This window comes from Hemitrygon akajei, chromosome 9 (assembly GCF_048418815.1).
Source record: "Hemitrygon akajei chromosome 9, sHemAka1.3, whole genome shotgun sequence".
Classification (NCBI taxonomy): domain Eukaryota; kingdom Metazoa; phylum Chordata; class Chondrichthyes; order Myliobatiformes; family Dasyatidae; genus Hemitrygon; species Hemitrygon akajei.
In genome coordinates this window covers 134,070,956-134,088,776 of record NC_133132.1, presented here as the reverse complement: position 1 = coordinate 134,088,776, position 17,821 = coordinate 134,070,956, and the positions used below count along the sequence as shown (strand labels likewise).

At 37.9% G+C, this 17,821-nt stretch overlaps 1 protein-coding gene across 2 annotated transcripts in view; it reads right to left on the bottom strand.

Moving 5' to 3' along the window:
- wdr35 (WD repeat domain 35) overlaps nt 1-17,821 on the bottom strand; it is an 89,642-nt gene that overhangs the window by 42,548 nt on the left and 29,273 nt on the right. For both annotated transcript variants that reach the window (XM_073057012.1, XM_073057013.1), the window contains 5 exons: nt 8,744-8,888; nt 8,351-8,420; nt 4,907-4,960; nt 2,777-2,886; nt 1,892-2,102 (listed from right to left, as the gene is read on the bottom strand). In XM_073057012.1, coding sequence (XP_072913113.1) covers nt 1,892-2,102; nt 2,777-2,886; nt 4,907-4,960; nt 8,351-8,420; nt 8,744-8,888 — 590 coding nt within the window. The remainder of the gene's footprint in view (nt 1-1,891; nt 2,103-2,776; nt 2,887-4,906; nt 4,961-8,350; nt 8,421-8,743; nt 8,889-17,821) is intronic.

Here is a 17,821-nt window from a genome sequence, read left to right as displayed (position 1 = left end):
ATAACCATACACTTCCCAACATATTGTGCCTCCTTCTAAACTCAATGCCCTTATTGACAAAGGCCAGCCTGCTAAATGCCTTCTTCACCACCCTGATAGAGGCAGGCACATTAGCAATGTTTAAAAGCCATTTAGACAAGTACATAAATGGGAGAAGCTTAAGGGGCTGTAGGCCAAATATGGGCAGGTGTACTAGCTTGCCGGCTTGGATGAGTTTGACCAAAGGACCTAACTTGAAGATTCAATGCTTCCTTATTTCCCTGTCTGTTTTCTTCAGGAGAGATATATGGGTGACTGCCACATTTCTATTAGGAACATTAAGTGCTGCTTTTAAGTGAAGCATTAGATTAAACAGCAACTTATGATATGCATGAATAAATATTTACTGCTGTCTGCTCAATGGGGACTGTTTTGTTGAACACTTACAATATCCAAAATTGTGACTCTAAATTCCATTATGCCACTTGCCTGTTCCATCCAAACCTTTCCATATAACATAGAAACAAACACAGGAAAAAGCCCTTCTGCCTACATCTAGGCCAAAAATATTTCTGAAAAGCATCATATCAATCTTTGCCCTTCTGCACTGCTTCATTAAAGGTGCATGATGGCACAAACAACAGTGGCACATTATTTTAAATCAGCAACTTCACAAATCCCTAATCTCAATAGACAGCACTTGGGTTTTTGGTTGCTTTGCCCTCGGATACTAATTTCTACAATCCCTATAGGAGTAAGTGCTACCATTGTGAATAGGCAATTAGTTATTTAGGGTTGGATGGTCACGATAAGACCAAAAAACACAGGAGCAGAATTAGGTCATTCAGCTCATCTTGTCTGCTCTGCCATTTCATCATAGCTGATTCACTTCACTCTTAATCACATTCTCCTACTTTCACCCCCTGACTAATCAAGAACCCGTCAGACTCCACTTAAATACACCCAATGAGCTGCCCTACACAGCTGCCTACACATCCTTGGGCTAAAGAAATTACTCTTCATTCTAAATGGTCATCCCTCCATTCTGAGGCTGCGCCCTCTGGTCTTAGACTAACCGATTATAGGATACATTCTCTCCACATCCACTCTATCTAGTCCTTTCAACATTCAATAGGTTTCAATGAGATTTCCCCCCTCATTCTCATAAATTCCAGTGAGTACAGGCTCAAAGCCCTCAAGCACTCCTCACAGGCTAAGCCTTTTATTACGGAATAATTTTTATGAACTTCCTTTAAACCCTCAACAATGTCAGAACATCCCTTCTTAGATAATGGGCCTCAATCTGCTCACAATACTCCAAGTGAGGTCTCATCAGTGTCTTATAGGGATGTAATACTGAAGCCCTGGTTTTATATTCTAGTCCTCTCAAAATGAATGCTAACATTACATTGTCTTCCTCAGCCGACTTTAACCTCAAAGTTAGCCTTTAGGGAATCCTGCATGAGGACTCCCAAGTCCCTTTGCACCTTGGATTTTTGAACTTTCTCTTTGTTTAGAAAATAGACTACACTTTTATTACGTTTACCAAGGTGCATAACCATACACTTCCCACAACTATATTCCATCTTGATGATGTCCTGATTTTTGCTCCCCTCATAATTCTAGTTGGCTGCATTCCACTTTTTTGGTTTTAAAAAGAACCAGTTAGGCATACTTCAATTTCAACCCACTTCACCATCATTCACTTCTTCAGAGTTTCATATCTTTTTTGGAACTTTTCAAAATTGAAAGCTTGCATTTTATCATATCTAGAACAATAACTCCCATCTTCTCTTCATGGATGCCCACCACATCCAACAAATCTTTCACACATTTTGGTTTTCTCAAGTCTCACCTCAGTTTTATTTTGAGAAATGTAAAAACTACCGTAATCTATATATAAAAACCTTACCTCAGGGTCCAAGTTCCTGAAAACATACATTCTGGTCTTCTCCATCATGGCAAACAAATCTGGGTTGTCATTTGCCCACTTCATATCCCAAACATCCTTCCGCTCAAATTTCAGCTGTTCTCCAACTATCTGCTGTCCTGTACTGTCCATTGTTCTTGCTTCAAGGTCAAAAAACGTCAAAATGCCTGAAATATCAATGATGGCAAGGCGGCTGGATAGATACAAGTTTTGTATTAGTACTACCATTGAATGCAATTCAATTGTCTATATTAACTAAAATATTGGTAAATTTTAAATTAAGCATTCAATGTAACCGATGTTCATCTTTACTAAAATTATCGGTTACTTCTAGCACCTTTTTAGCAAAATGAAATATCCTGAGGAACAAAGTTAAAATGCAGGATGACAGAAGTTGAATTACATGGCAATTTTACTTTAAACAAAAAAAATTGTCTGTTTGAACACTGTTCATTGAATTCTATTCAATATGGAAACAAACTACATCAAAAAGAATTCAAACAAAATTCAAGACTATTCCATAACGAAAACTGTAATTAACAACTTTGCCAGCAAATTAGTTGATATTGCATTGAGATTATACAACATACAATTTGCACAATAACTAAATTTCTACCTAAACTTAGGTACTTAGTGGTTAATAATGCATTTGACCTTATCATCCCAGGTTTCTCCATGTCCCTATCCCATAAAGCATGAATGGCCTCTGATCTGTGTAATGGCATCCAGCAACATGAGGTACATTTTTGCTGGATATTATTTCTGAGATCAAATTCACACAGTTCAACATGAGTCTTATTTTCTCAAAACGACTTTCCTATAAAGTAAGACTGAAGTTCACCCTTCATTATTGTTTGAGAAACTCACCTGGAATTACAGTTCAATGATAACTGATAACTCCTGCAGTTCAACTCATACTTCTGGACCAAACAAACATTTGGTAAACTGTATTTCTGAATTCTTCCTGATTCACGACCCTGGAAAAATATAAATCAGTGTAACTCATTCTGTACATAACTGATTAAAGCAAATTCATCTTCAAAATTCTCTGCAACAGGAATTTAGTTTTCAATTCCAGTCCCTAAACAATACTTTGTAACCACTCTACCTAAGGTCCATGCAACAAGAAATAAAGAACTGAAGAGTTTGTGCTTTAAATATTCTGAGAATGAGCACATAATGAGAAAAGATCATCTTGGTAATAGTGTTATCTCCCTTATGGGTCAAATTTGAAGGGACTGTTAACACAGAATAGGTTATAATTATAACTAAAAATATGATCAGCAGCATCCCACTTTAATATGTTTGGCATAAGCCCCTGCTGCCTGGTTTTTATAAAGTTCAGAGCTTGCAAATAATTACTGTGAAAGCAAATCCTGAGACAGGAACATAACTAAAGAACTCCCTCAAGATGGTAACTTAATCATAACTGGATCAGATTATCTAGCCCTAATGAACAGAGATATCATTAGGTAAGCCCTTCAAGTTTTTACAGATTCTTAAATTTTGGCTTTTATAAAAAGAATTGTTTGATCTATTTCACAGCAAGTGAACATGCACGCACCAATTTTGATCAATTTTTACCAGGTTCAATAATATTCAGCTTCATGTAAAACTACCTTTTTTTTTTGGTACTCCATATTGATAAATCACTTTTTTTGATGTAAGTAAAATAACTGCTAACTACTGTCCTTCATTCCAATCTTTCTGGACCCAAGCATTCAACTGTCTTTTTCACCAATCTTTCCAGTACTCAGTCAAAAAGGAACCAAATAATTGCACAGTTATAAAGTATTCAGCAAAGATGAATTTGATTGGATGAATTATTTATAATTTGCAGGGAAATCGATTGAGCTTTCATTTTAAATCAATGCTTCACACTGGGTAGTTAACAGCATATTCAAAGTTTGTGGAGAGGGATTTGCCTAATAGCATCTCTATTGCCTTTATTGGAAAACTGGCATCAGTGAAGCTGATTTTCCGTTTAGAAATGTAAAGTTCTGTAGTGCTGTGAACCCTACTTCACAGTACCAACTTTATTAAAAACAATTTCTGAATGCATTAGATTCCAAATGTAACATTTTAAAGGAAGCGCTTCCCTTTCAGCTTTCACTTAATAATTTAAAAAAGATCACTAAATGTAACCACAACCCCACCAATTACTGCCATACACATAAATAATCATGCAAGAAATAATATAAATAGCTTAAAAGACTAAACTCGTGGGTATCGCCAACAAGACATAGCTGAGTTCTTCAGCAGATTTTGTAAATGGATCTTGGTGTGCAGCAGTTGTTTCATTGTCTAAGAATGTTGAAGATAATTCATTTTTCTTCATCTTATATACTTAAAAAGGGAGATATTTTATGATCGGGATTGGAGAGTAGGTTAAACAAAGTGCCTAGATGATACTTTGAAGTTATTAAGCTTCTGGGAAAAATACATCAACGTGTATTATTGTCAAGGGACTAATTTGATATGCATTGGTTTCTGTGAACCACCAATGAAATAGTTAGAAGTCCTGAAATGCTGCAAATACAGTGCCAGTGAAAAACTTTACTTTTTAAGAATAATAAACATAGTGCGCTACCTCCACATCCCGATGGTATAACAGTTTCCCTGTCAATAAGAAACGTGTAACATTTGAATTAAGAATGTGCTGGGAGAACTGCAAAATGTTCTGCAAGTAGCATAGGACTCTATAATCCAATAAACTTTCTCTACCTTTATTGTAGCCTGTGTGCATGTTTGTCGCCTAAGGAACTTCCCTCCCTAATATGTAAATATTTGGCCAGAGGAGAATTTCTGACTGATACTTTAGAAAGCTGATTCACTATTCACCACCTGAAATGTATTGATTACCAGATTTATAAGCTTGAACCAGTTAAAGAAAGTTTACTCATATAGCGATGGAAAATGGGGATTAGGCCCTTCAGCACATTAATTATTCTTAATTTGAACAGATACTTCCAAGCTAAATAAGCAAATTGTAGTCACCATGATCAGTATCTTATCAGATGCAGTGATACAACATATTGGGTCCTTTGTTGCCTAGGGGAAAGAACAATACAAAATTATATTTTATATCATGATTTCAGATAGAGCATATACTGTTAATATTGAATCTTCCATACTTCCCTAAATATATGTAGACTCACTTTAGATTCAGATGATTAATACCAGTAATCCCCCACCCCCTATTATAGTGAGGAGGGGGTGGTTGTGTTCCTAAAATTATATGCAGTTATCCTTAATGTGCATCCATGTATCTCAAGAAATGAGTCGGGGAAAAAAAGTGTGTGTTTATTTATTCCCCTCAACCATAAATTCCATAATAGCATCTCAAAGTTTTGGATAGTGTCTTATTGGTTCTATGATTGCGAATTTCTATGCCCTACACGAATACAACAGAGTTTTCCAATGTATAAACCTCAAATCAAGCCAAATTTTAAACAGCAGAAGCAATAAAAATATACTTAATAAAAGCTAAAACTACATTCATAATTCACAGTTTGCAGGGATAAATGAGCCTAAGAAGACATAAATCAAAGAGTAAAAAAAGCTGAAAGCTGGCTACAATCTATGAAAGGGGAGCTGATAAAATTGAGACTGTACTCCTGATTAAAGGACAAAGCAGTCCACAGGTGCTGAAAGAACATGGAAATCTAACTCTGCTAAGCATGGGAACAGCAAGGAATGAATCTGATCTTAGGAAGTGTGTTAAGTAAAGAAGCTGCAGAGTAGTAGATTCTGCCCAGTACATTAACGGCACATTCCTCCTGACCACCAGCAGTATCTACAAGCCATGTTGCATCAAGAAGACAACATCCATTATCCCCACTACCCTGGCCATGTCACCTTTTCACAGATGCCATCAGGAAGGAGATACAGAAGCCAGAAGTCCCACACTACCCCATTCAAGAACAGTTAACTCCCTTCAACATTCTGTTCTTGAACCAAACAACTAAACCCTAATCATTACAGTTAGCAACACTATGACCACTTTGATTATATTGCACTGAAATAGACCTTGTTATTCCATTGTTCTAATTGGTTTTTTTTATCTATGTGCCTGTGTTGCTGCTGGAAAATTTTCATTGCAACTATGCATACATGTAATTGAGCATGTGATGATACAACTGACTTTGAATTCAGTCAGTCCAGCATCAACTGTAGAAAGAGAAATGCCTTAGTAGAGTAGCAGTTAACGCTATGCTATTACATCTCGGTGTAAGAGTTCAAAGTTCAATTCCAACGCTGTCTGTAAGGAGTTTGCATGTTCTCCCTATGACCTTGTGGGTTTCCTCCCACATTCCAAAGACATACTGGTTAGTAGGCTAATTGGGCATTGTAAATTGTCCTGTGAATAGGCTAGGGTTAAGTAGGTAGGTTGCTGGATGGTATGGCTCATTGGGCTGGAATGGCCTGTTCCACGTTCTATCTCCAAATAAATGAAGTGTGCCTTCCATTGCTTGACTGCATAATGCTTTCTAACAATCATCCCTAATACATCTTTACAATATAAAAATATAGAGCACACTAATATCTGTTATTTTATTTCCAACTATACAAGATGCCTTGTACCACATGAATTCAGTATTCATGTAATTTTAATTTGTATTCCCTGTCAGCCATTAAGGGGGTACAGAACAGGTAGCCAGGAGTAGAAATTCATCCATTGCCACACAAGTTAAATAAGCACTATATTAGCTTTAAATGCCCCATTTCCTTCTGATGTTCAGGTTCATTCAAATCAATGGAACTGAATATTGCAGGCAGAGTATAATGCCCATAGCAAACTGAAAGATAGATTAAAGATGGCTGGGTGCTCAGATTGGCAACACAAAGGACGAGATTACGATTTGCCATGTTAGAGGTGTTGGCCAGAAAGAACTAAAATCTACAAATCAGTGAACAGGAATGAGACAAGGGTGGTGGAAACAGACAAGGCGAAAGTCCTATTCTTGCCATGTAATGGCAGGAATAGAGGGGGCCATTTTGTGAACTGTTTGGTGAATTGATTCTTGCTCTGGAATAACTTCATCAGAGCTGCTGAATGTGGACACAAGGAGTTTCTGCTAATGATCTGCTACATCTTATTCTCAAATAAGCTATTTATTATGTACAATAGCACATTTAACAGAGGAACAGCCTGTGATCTGGTTAGTTGGGCCCAGTATTTGGGTGACCTGGTTAGACTGGATTGAACAAAAATGAAGGAAATCACCTAAGACAAGCATAGAGAAAAGGCCATAAAGCAATACTGCTTGTGGCTCTGAGCTACATCCAATGAGAACTGACACAGGTCAGTCAGATGACCTTGAGCTAACAAAATTGAAACATTACAGATTGATCTGAAAAGGAGAAGAAAAAGAATGAAGGATTTTGGGAGCACAGGTAGTAACAACTCTGTGGAGACCAACCATTGAAGATGTGGAGGACGCCATGTAGGAAAAATGGAGATCACATCAAGACAATAAGGAACACTTGACCAGTGTAGACTCCTTTTCCAGAGCATTACCATTTCTATTCTTTGTTCATGGAAGGTCAGGGAAATCTAGTATTTGTGTACGCAGATATTCAGTTGTGTAAATTCATATGCTTTTTAGCTGAGACAATAAAGGTACTTGTAAATAGATTATTGTCTCAGCTAAAAAGTGTGTGAATTATTAATGCTTTTTGAGAGGGTGATTTTAGATGCATATCATATTTTTACTGAGTTAAGTATTGTATGTAATTAGTTTTGCTACAATAAGTGTATGGGACATTGGAAAAAATGTTGAATTTCCCCATGGGGATGAATAAAGTATCTATCTATCTATCAAATAACTGTCAGATATACTAGCTATTGGTTAGCACAACGTTTTACAGTGCCAGTGACCCAGGTTCAATTCCCACCGCAGTTTGCAAGGAGTTTGTACATTCTCCCCGTGACGGCATAGGTATCCTCCAGGTGCTCCAGTTTCCTCCCACAGTCCAAAGATGTGCCAATTGGTAGATTAATTGGTTGTTGTAAATTGTCCCATGATTCAGCCAGGGTTAAATTGAAGGTTGCTTGGTGATGCGGCACGAAAGGCCAGAAGGGCCTATTCAGCACTGTAAATCAATAAATAAAATAAAGACATTTAAATCAAGCTCGCAGTTTGAATCTGAGCCTGATGAATATGACAACCAAGAAGGTTGCTTTGGAGGATAGGAAAAAGGCAGGCCTCACAATGAATCAGAGATCAAGATGCAGAGTGATTTGTAAATATGGAATAGGGACACATATCACAATTTTGTTTTATGTTTATTCTGCCACCACATTGTGCACTTCTATCCAATGAAGACTATAGTTGTAATACTTTGCTAGAATTGCTTTTGCCATTTTGCTGCTTCTAAACAAAAATAATAGCCCAAAAAGAGTATCATTTCTACAACAAATTAAAAAGAGACACTTACAGAAAAAGCCCTACTGAAATCTAGGCTTCCATCTCCTGTAATAGGGGTCTCATCATCAATGTGATAAATTCTATCAGAAGAAGAGAAACAAATTTCAGTTAAAGTTGAAAAATTCAAAAAAGCATTAAAACAAAGTACTTATTATTTATTTACATCTGCATTTGCAGTTTGCTTACCATTTACAGTTTCTGTTGTACAGATCATTCCAACCTCTTACCATTTTGACTAAGTAAACACGATTTTGTATTACACATTTTTTGCATATACAAAAGAAGAATCAAATACAACTTCTGACAAATTTAACTCTTTCCTTACATAGTCACATTTTCATTGCATTGTGTCTGTGCTGGTAAGTCAAAACTTGTTATAGCTCAAATAACTTTTAATGCTGACCTTTCTCGGCCCTCCTTCCTTGTTGGGGCCACCTGGTTGATTTCCATTGCTGTGAGTTTCTTTGCTACACGATATTGCCAAATGTAGAAAGCTTCTTTGGAGGCCACAATTACGTGTGTTTTTGTCATGGTTACATACAAGGGGTCTTGTAACGAGAGTAATATAAATTTAATATTCTTAAAAGATGAATAAACATGAAACAATACCACTTAAAATCAGATACAGTAAAGGCAGTGCATCTGATGCTTAATCCTAAACATAGAAAAACTTTTAATAAAATACACTGTTTCTCTGTCCACATCATTCCTCAACTTCTCCTTGGAGAACACATTTGGAAGATATTTCACAGAACTACATTTCTTCATCAGTCATATTACTGTCACTCTGTCCATCACAGTCTATATCAAAGTATTACAATAATATATTCAAAAGTAATATGCTTATTTGAGTGTGTACTCAATTTAGATTCGGGACTGATAGTTTACAATAGGTCAGTGGAAAACACAAAATTGGCAAAGTTAGAATGTCCCATGTTAAGAGGGTAAACTACTATAAACTGCTATCTTAAGGAAGATGTGTATTCAACTCCTGATTGATCAAAAGTTTAACCAACATTCCACAAGAAGCCACAAGGCCCTTTTTGAAGTAATTTTTCATCTTAAAAGGTAATATACAATGGAAAACAACTGCAAATTCAGTTACCATCTGGTACTAAAACTTCAAAGGTACACTAAGCCATGATATGAGAAGCAACATGCTAAATCAAAGTCAAGAATTTTAAAGATGGTCACCATGGTCATGACGGCTTCAAATTATAGAGTCCTGGGTTTTACAAAACAGTTTACAGAACTGAAAAGGCCATAAGAGTATAAAATGTAGGAACAGGGATAGATTATTGAGTTCAATACCAACAAGGTTGATCTGATGTCCATCAAGTTCACTTGCTTACCTTTTCCTCATAACCCTCAATTCCTAAACTGATTAGAAACCCTGGTCTTAAAAACACTCAAGACTCTGTCCCTCAGATCTCAGTGGTAAGGAGTTACCAAGTCTCACAACCAATTGGAAAAAAAGAAAATTTCTATTTCCAGTTTTAAATGTATGCTCTCTTACTTTGAAACCAGCAATTCAATTCTGGGCTTCCCCAGGAGAGGAAACATCCTTCCAGAACTTGTCCTTGCTCGTCCCTTAAGAATCTTGTACTGTATTTCAATAAAATCACCTCTCACTCTTTGGAGGCAATTGGAGTCCCAACCTATTTAAGTTTTCCTTGTATCACAATATCTCAGCACTCATAATCATCCAATGACATATTTCTTCTCAAGTAGACCAAAATAGTTCACAACACTCTACAAGTAGTTTCGCTAGTTCCTTGTACATTGCAAGCTTCTCTATTTTTATACTCCAAACCTCTTGGAATAAGGGCCAATATTTCATTTCCCTTACACTTTACCTGCTGCACTTGTGTATGGGCTTTGTGTTTTATGCACAGGGACCACCCCCCCCCCCCCCCCACCTCCAGGTGCTTTCTGCAATTTGCCTCCATTTAAATATTGTACTTCTTGATTTTTCCTTCCTAAATGAAGGACTTCGCATTTTCCAACATTGTTCTGTTTGCAAACATTTTGCTCAATTACTTCACCTCTAAATAGATGTGTAATCTGTTCGCATCTTTCTTGCAACTTGCCTTCCTACTATCTTAACAACATTCACAAATCTAACACATTTTTTCCTTTCTCCAATTCATTGATGTATAAATAGTTGCAGCTCCAGCACTGATCCCTGCAATACTCCACTGATGAAAGGCTGCCAACCTGAAAGTTCCTGCCCTTTTCCCTAATCACTGCATCTTGTGAGCCAAAACTCTATCCATGCCAATATTGTTACCTCCAAAAAGAGGGATTTCTCAGTCTAGGTCTGTTCTTACATCTGTAATTATTTAATTTCTCTTTAACAATACCAATCTTTTCCTTCCTGTATGTCCTTACAAATCAAAAGTCCCTAAAAATTAATTTTGTCTTTGATCCCCATCCCTATGATGGCAGTCAGATCATATTCAATCATATTTATTTGTGCCATTTATCTACATTAAGATACCAAGTCTTTAGAAAGCCTTTTGACTATCTTACTTTAAATTCTTTCTGTGAACCTATTTGCTCCTCACCCTCCATTACCCTGCTTTCTGCCCTTTCATTTCACTGTTCTTTCTTTCATTTCAGTCCTCATTTCTCTCTCCCTACTTATTCTCTTTCTATTCTAGTTTAAATCCTACACAAAAGTACCCCACCTGGGACATACATCCTGCAAAATGTCTGCAACTGTAGTAATGGATAATACAGACTTCATAAGTAATAAAGTGCAGCTAAGATATGTATATCCTAATCATTATTGCACCTTGGCCCCAGAGAAACACTGTCTCATTCGGCTGTATCCATGCATGGTCTGAATGACAATTAAACTTGATTTGACTTAAACTAGTTATTCTGTTTCTAATGAACAGCAGATTGGTTCAATTCGGTATGCAGTCAGATTAGATTCAGGAATGAGTGTGCAAGAGATATCGAGAGAAAAAAATGTTATACATTGGGGGTCCTAAGTTAACACGCTAAGATGTGGAAGGAGAAATCTATATTCATGCCATCAGGTTGGAGGCTACCTAGATGAAATACAAGGTGTTGCTCTTCCACCCTGAGGGTTGCCTCATTTTAGCACATGTTGAAAAAGGAATGGGAACCAATTAAAATGCTTGGTGACTAGTAAGTTCTGCTCGTGTACAATTTCCACATGATGGGAGTGGAGGTGCTCGACAAAGCAGTCCCCCAATTTACAACGGTTCATTTCAGTAGGTAAGTGGTTCATTTTGGTAGGTCAAATTTGAAAACTCAAGATTATTGGCAGTGTGGAGGATCAGCAAGATCTTGGGGCCCATGTCCATAGGTGTGATGGCATTCATCAACCGTGGGATTGAGTTCAAGAGCCGTGAGGTAATGTTACAGCTATACAAGACCTTGGTCAGACCCCACTTGGGAGTACCGTGCAGTTCTGATCACCTCACTACAAAAAGGATGTGGATATTATAGAAAGAGTGCAGAGGACATTTACAAGGATGTTGCCTGGATTATAGAGCATGCCTTATGAGAATAGGTTAAGCGTACTTGGCCTTTTCTCCTTGGAGTGACAGCAGATGAGAGGTGACATGACAGAGGTGTATAAGATGATGAGAAGCACTGATCGTGTGGATAGTCAGAGGATTTTCCCAAGGCTGAAATAGCTAACATGAAGGGGTATATTTTTAAGGTGCTTGGAAGTAGGTACAAGGGGGATGTAAGTGTTAAATTTTTCACACCGAGTGGTGGGTGCGTGGAATGCACTGCCAGCAAAGGTGGTAGAGGTGGATGCAATAGAGTCTTTTAAGAGACTCTTAGATAAGTACATGGAGCCTGGAAAAATAGAGGGCTATGCAGTAGGGAAATTCTAGGCAGTTTCTAGAGTATGTTACATGGTCAGCACAACATTGTGAGCCAAAGGGCCTATAATGTGCTGTAGGTTTCTAAGTTTCTATGTGTCTCACCAATGTAGAGGAGGCCACATTGGGAGCACTGGACACAACAGATAACCCCAGCAGATTTGCAGGTGAGTGTTGTCTCACCTGGAAGGACTGTTTGGGGTCCTGAATGGAGGTGAGGGCGGAGGTGTATGGGCAGGTGTAGCACTTGGTCTACTTGCAGGGATATGTGCTGAGAGGGAGATTAGTGGGGGAAGGATGAATGTGGAAAGTGGGGGGGAGGTAAAGATATGTTTAATAGTAAAATCTCTTTGGAGATGGTGGATGTTCCAGTGCCGTGGCCTGGGAACAGATGTGCAGAGGCAAAGGACCTGAGAAAAGGGAATAGCATTTTTACAGGAAATAGCGTGGGAAGAGATACAGTCAAAATAACTGTGGGAATCCATAGGTTTATAAAAGATGTTGGTTGACCATTTGTCTCTAGAGATGGAGTCAGAGAGATCGAGAAAGGGAAGGGAGATGTCAGAGATGGACCGAGTGAATTCAAGGGCAGAGTGGAAGCTAGATGCAAAGTTGATGAAAACAACACGCTCAAGATGGGTGCATAAAGTAGCACTAATGTAGTCATCAATGAAGCAGAGGAAGAGTTGGGAAGTATTAGCAAGAAAGGCTTTGAGCATGGACTGTTCTACATAGCCAATGAAGGGATAGGCATAGCTGGGGCCCATGCAGGTGCCCATAGCTACCCCTTGAGTTTGGAGAAAGTGGGAGGAATTGAAAGAAAAATTGCTGAGGTTGAGGACCAGTCCTGCCAGATGGAAGAGGGTGGTGGTGGAGAGGAATTGGTTGGTTCTTTTGTCAAGAAGGAAGCAGAGAGATTTGAGGCCTTCTTGATGAGTGATACAAGTGAACATCCATGGCGAAATTGAGGCAGTTGGGGCCGGGGAATTGAAAGTTACTGAGGAGATCGAGGACATGAGAAATGTTGCAGATTTAGGTTGGAAGGGGCTTAACCAAGGGTCATAGAATGAAACTGAGGTAAGGACATGAGTTCAGTGGGACAGGAATAGGCAGAGACAACAGACCGACCCGGACAATCTGGTTTATGGATCTCGGGTAGGAGGTAGAAGTGAGCAGAGTGAGGTAAGGGAACTATGAGTTTGTGGCAGCGGATGCGAATTCTCCAGAATCGATCAGGTGTCAGAGACAGTTTTCTGATGGTCCAGAGTAGGGTCATCTTCAAGGGGTAGGTATGAGGAGGTGAATGAGAGTTGCTGCCTGGCTTCAGCAAGGTAGTGTTCAGTGTGTCACACTACAACAGCACCCCCTTTGTCTGTGGGTTCAACGGTTAGGTCGGGATTGGTGTGAAGAGAGTGGAGGACAGTGAAAAAGGCTGTACGGTTACTTGTTTTAAGTTTCAATTTACACTACTGTGTGTGTTTGGCTAGTTTATCCCACTTAGGCAAGTTCCAGGTCAAACACTTTTCTTGGGTATTCTGGATCACTACCCATTTTGTTAGTTCAGATGTGCATTAAAATTGCCATTGACCTACTTAAAGATTGAAGATTGTTATTGCGTATAGCCACACTCCTTCATTAAGCTTTACAGCTGTATATGCTTTAGTACTTGCATTTTAAAGTGAAATATTCTAAATGAAGCACCCACATACAGGCCAAACGTGGTAATCACAAAGTCAAAATGCATGGAAACAGAACCTCTGGCCCACATTCAACCATCAAACACCCATTTACACTAAACCAGGGGTCTCCAGCCTGGGGTTCTGGGACCCATTGATTCATGGCATGAAAAAGATTGGGAACCCCTGCACTAAGCCAAACTATTTCCACTTTCTTCTCCCATATTCTGACTAATTTGCCCCAGACTCTACCATTTCCCTACACAAGAGGCCAAAAATACAGTAGCCAATACCTATCAAACTGCATGCTTTTGGAACAGAGGAGAAAATTTATGCAGTCACAGTAAGACTCCACACAGGCAATGCTGGGGAGCCAGGATCAGATTCTACAAACTGCATCACCATGCTACTCTATCCTATCTCATAAGAACAGAAATTCTTCATTTTCCATTAAAGTTCAATTACATTTAGAAAATAATATATAAATGCAAATCGATGGCAAATTCCTTGTCAGCTCAATAATAAATTTCCGGCTGCTGGAGAACGAGAGGTACCTCATCATTACCAGGCAATATCAGCTGAGCAGAAGCACAATAAAGCTGATATGTCCATTTACGTTTACACACAGAAAATCCTAATCATGCTAAAATTCTACTTCTGCTGTCATGATAGAATCTACCAAAGTTTGGGAAATGACACAGACAACTATCACCTAGCAAATTCTTTGAAATACTGCTGCAGAGTGAGGCAGCAAAAACAATTCTCTGGCTTTTAGCAAGGAAAAAATACCCAAAGTAGACTGATTTCAGGAAACACTAAATTCTTCTATTGATCAAACTTCCATCAATAAAGCAGTTCCTTGAGTATTCACAACAGACCGCCCAGTTCTCACTTTCTTGTAATTTTCCTTCTTTACAATTCTACTGAATCAGTAACATGAGAGCCCACTTTCAAATGCAAAAACATCACTATCTTTATTATCATTCATTTCAGAGATATTTCTACACTTCTATCCGTAATTGGCCAAAATAAGTTGTGTTCCTTTTCCAGATGCACAATGTATTCACTACACCACAAATGTAAATGTGCCTTAAAAGTTTTTTCTTTCTTATGGACAGAAAATACATATTACATATATATGCTGTTTCCACAGTATGATGGCAAAATAAAAATAAGGCTCAATAAGCAGGCTCACCCAAGAGCTAGACACTGCTCTTCTGTTAATATGAGGGTAGCCAGGTATTTTAAGTTCATTTAAGCAATAGTGCTATACTCTACAATCAATGAATGCTACTTTTCTACAAGGTTAAAATACAAATACCTAACCTCTTTTCAACATCTAAAACCATTATTTTTGATACTGACACAATTTAGCTACTAACTATAATCAAAAGTCTTCATTTGAAGGCCAGCTTTTACACAAACATTTCAGTATATATTTATAGGAAATAACATCAGATATTTATCAAAAATGCACAATTAAAAATAAATTTATATTTAGTTACATTCAGATCTGAAATCTTTAATACATTATATCATCTATTATTTTCTGTTAATCATATAATAGTTTAACAGTAACAATAACCACAAATTTAATTTAAAATTAATTCAGCATGTAAAAGATATTTAGTAGCAATTTCTATAGCTACAATATTGTGAAATATTATTTAGTAAATATCCAATTCACACCCTGGTATTCGACGTTTACAGGCAAGACTATAAAAAACAGATTTGAATATGAATATAGGAAGATCACAAAAATGTTAAAATTACACCTACAAATAGATGATGATCAGAAATATATCACCAAAGTGTTAAAAACAATAAAACACTTAGCTGGCAAGATAAAATCATGCAGAAATATAGACAATCAAATGCCTCTGAAATTAAGCAATTTTATAAATGTCTTTTCAGAAATTCAGGGATTGCAAAATACAACACTTGCTAAATTTGGCAAATATTCTAAATTATGGTGGCATTTTTTGTTTTTTTTTCTGGTTTTCTCTTTGCATTTTTACAACTTTAATACTACTATGGAATTTCTTAAATTATTGCAGTATACAGTATATCTAGATAGTATACTCGATGTTTCTGCCTGAAACGTCAACTACTTTTTGCCATAGATGCTGCCTGGCCTGCTGAGTTCCTCCAACATTTTGGGTGTGTTGCTTGGATTTCCAGCATCTGCAGATTTTCTCTTGTTTTAGATAGCATACTTTCTATTTTGTATTGCTTGGATTTGCCAGAATAATAAAAGTGCACATAAACAATTACATAATTTGATAAAAGTAATTAACTACAGAAGATGGGAATCTTGTATGAATCTTTCACCATGGTGAAAAAAATAACCAACTTAGTAATACTTTTATAAAATTGTTACCATATAGTTAAAAGCAAAACCATAAGATACAAGAACATATAATTAGGCCATTTGGCTCATCTACTCCACCATGGCTGATCTAATTTTCCCCGCAGCCCCAATCTCCTGCCTTCTCCCCATAAGCCTTCATGCCCTGACCAATCAAGAATCTATCAACCTCTGCCTTAAATACACAAGACTTGGTCTCCACAGCTACCTGTAGCAAAGAATTCCACAGATGCGCCATTCTCTGGCTGAAGAAATTCCTTCTCGTCTCCATTCTAAAAGGACACCACTCTATTCTGTGTCTGTATCCTCTGGTCTTAGACTCTCCCACCTTCTCCACATCTACTTTATCAAGGGCTTTCACCATTCAATAGCATTCAATGATGTCACCCTTCATTTATCTGAATTTGAGTGAATATAGGCTTCAAACACTTCAAACTGACAAGCTATTTAATCCTGGAATCATTTTTGTGTAAGTCCTTTGAACGCTCTCCAGTTTTAGCACATCCTTTCCAAGATAAGAGGCCCAAACATGCTCACAATACTCTAAGTGAGAACTCACCAGTGCTTAATAAAGTCTCAATATTGTATCCTTGTTTTTATATTCTAGTCCTTTTGCATTGCTAACATAGCATTTGCCTTCCTCACCATATATTCAACTTGCAAATTAACCTATAGGAAATCCTGCGCAAGGACTCCCAAGTCCCTTTGCACCCTGTTTTTTTGGTACTTTCTCTCTATTTAGAAAATAGTTGACTCTTCAATTTCTCCTACCAAAGTGCATGACCATACACTTCCTGACACTGTATTCCATCTACCATTTTTCCCCATTCTCCTTATCTGTCTAAATCCTTCTGCAGCCTATCTACTTCCTCAAATCTACCAGCCCCTCCACCTATTTTCATATCGTCAGCAAACTTTCCATCATCCAAATCATTGACATATGATGTAAAAAGAATTGGTCACAACACAGACCCCAGTGGAACACCACTAGTCACTGATAGGCAGTCAGAAAAGGATTTTTGAGTCCTGACGAAGGGTCTCGGCCCGAAACGTTGACAGTGCTTCTCCTTATAGATGCTGCCTGGCCTGCTGTGTTCCACCAGCATTTTGTGTGTGTTGTCCCTTTATTCTCACTCTTTGCCTCCTGCCAATCAGCCACTGCTTTATTTATGCTATACTACCTGTACTACCATGGGTTTGTACCTTGTTAAGCAGCCTAATGTGTGGCACCTTGTTAAAGGTCTTCTGAAAATCCAATACATTGTGTCCTGATTGTTACTTTTTCAACAAATTCCAACAGATTTGTCATAGAACATAGAAAGCTACAGTGCATTACAGGCCCTTCAGCCCACAATGTTGTGCCAACCATGTAACCTACTCTAGAAACTGCCTAGAATTTCCTTAACGCATAGCCCTCTTTTTCTAAGCTCCATGTACCTATCTAACAGGCTCTTAAAAGATCCTATTGTATCCACTTCCACTACCACCACTGGCAGTGCATTCCACGCACCCACCACTCTGTGGAAAACTTATCCCTCACTACCTATTTCTATGCACCTTAAAATTAT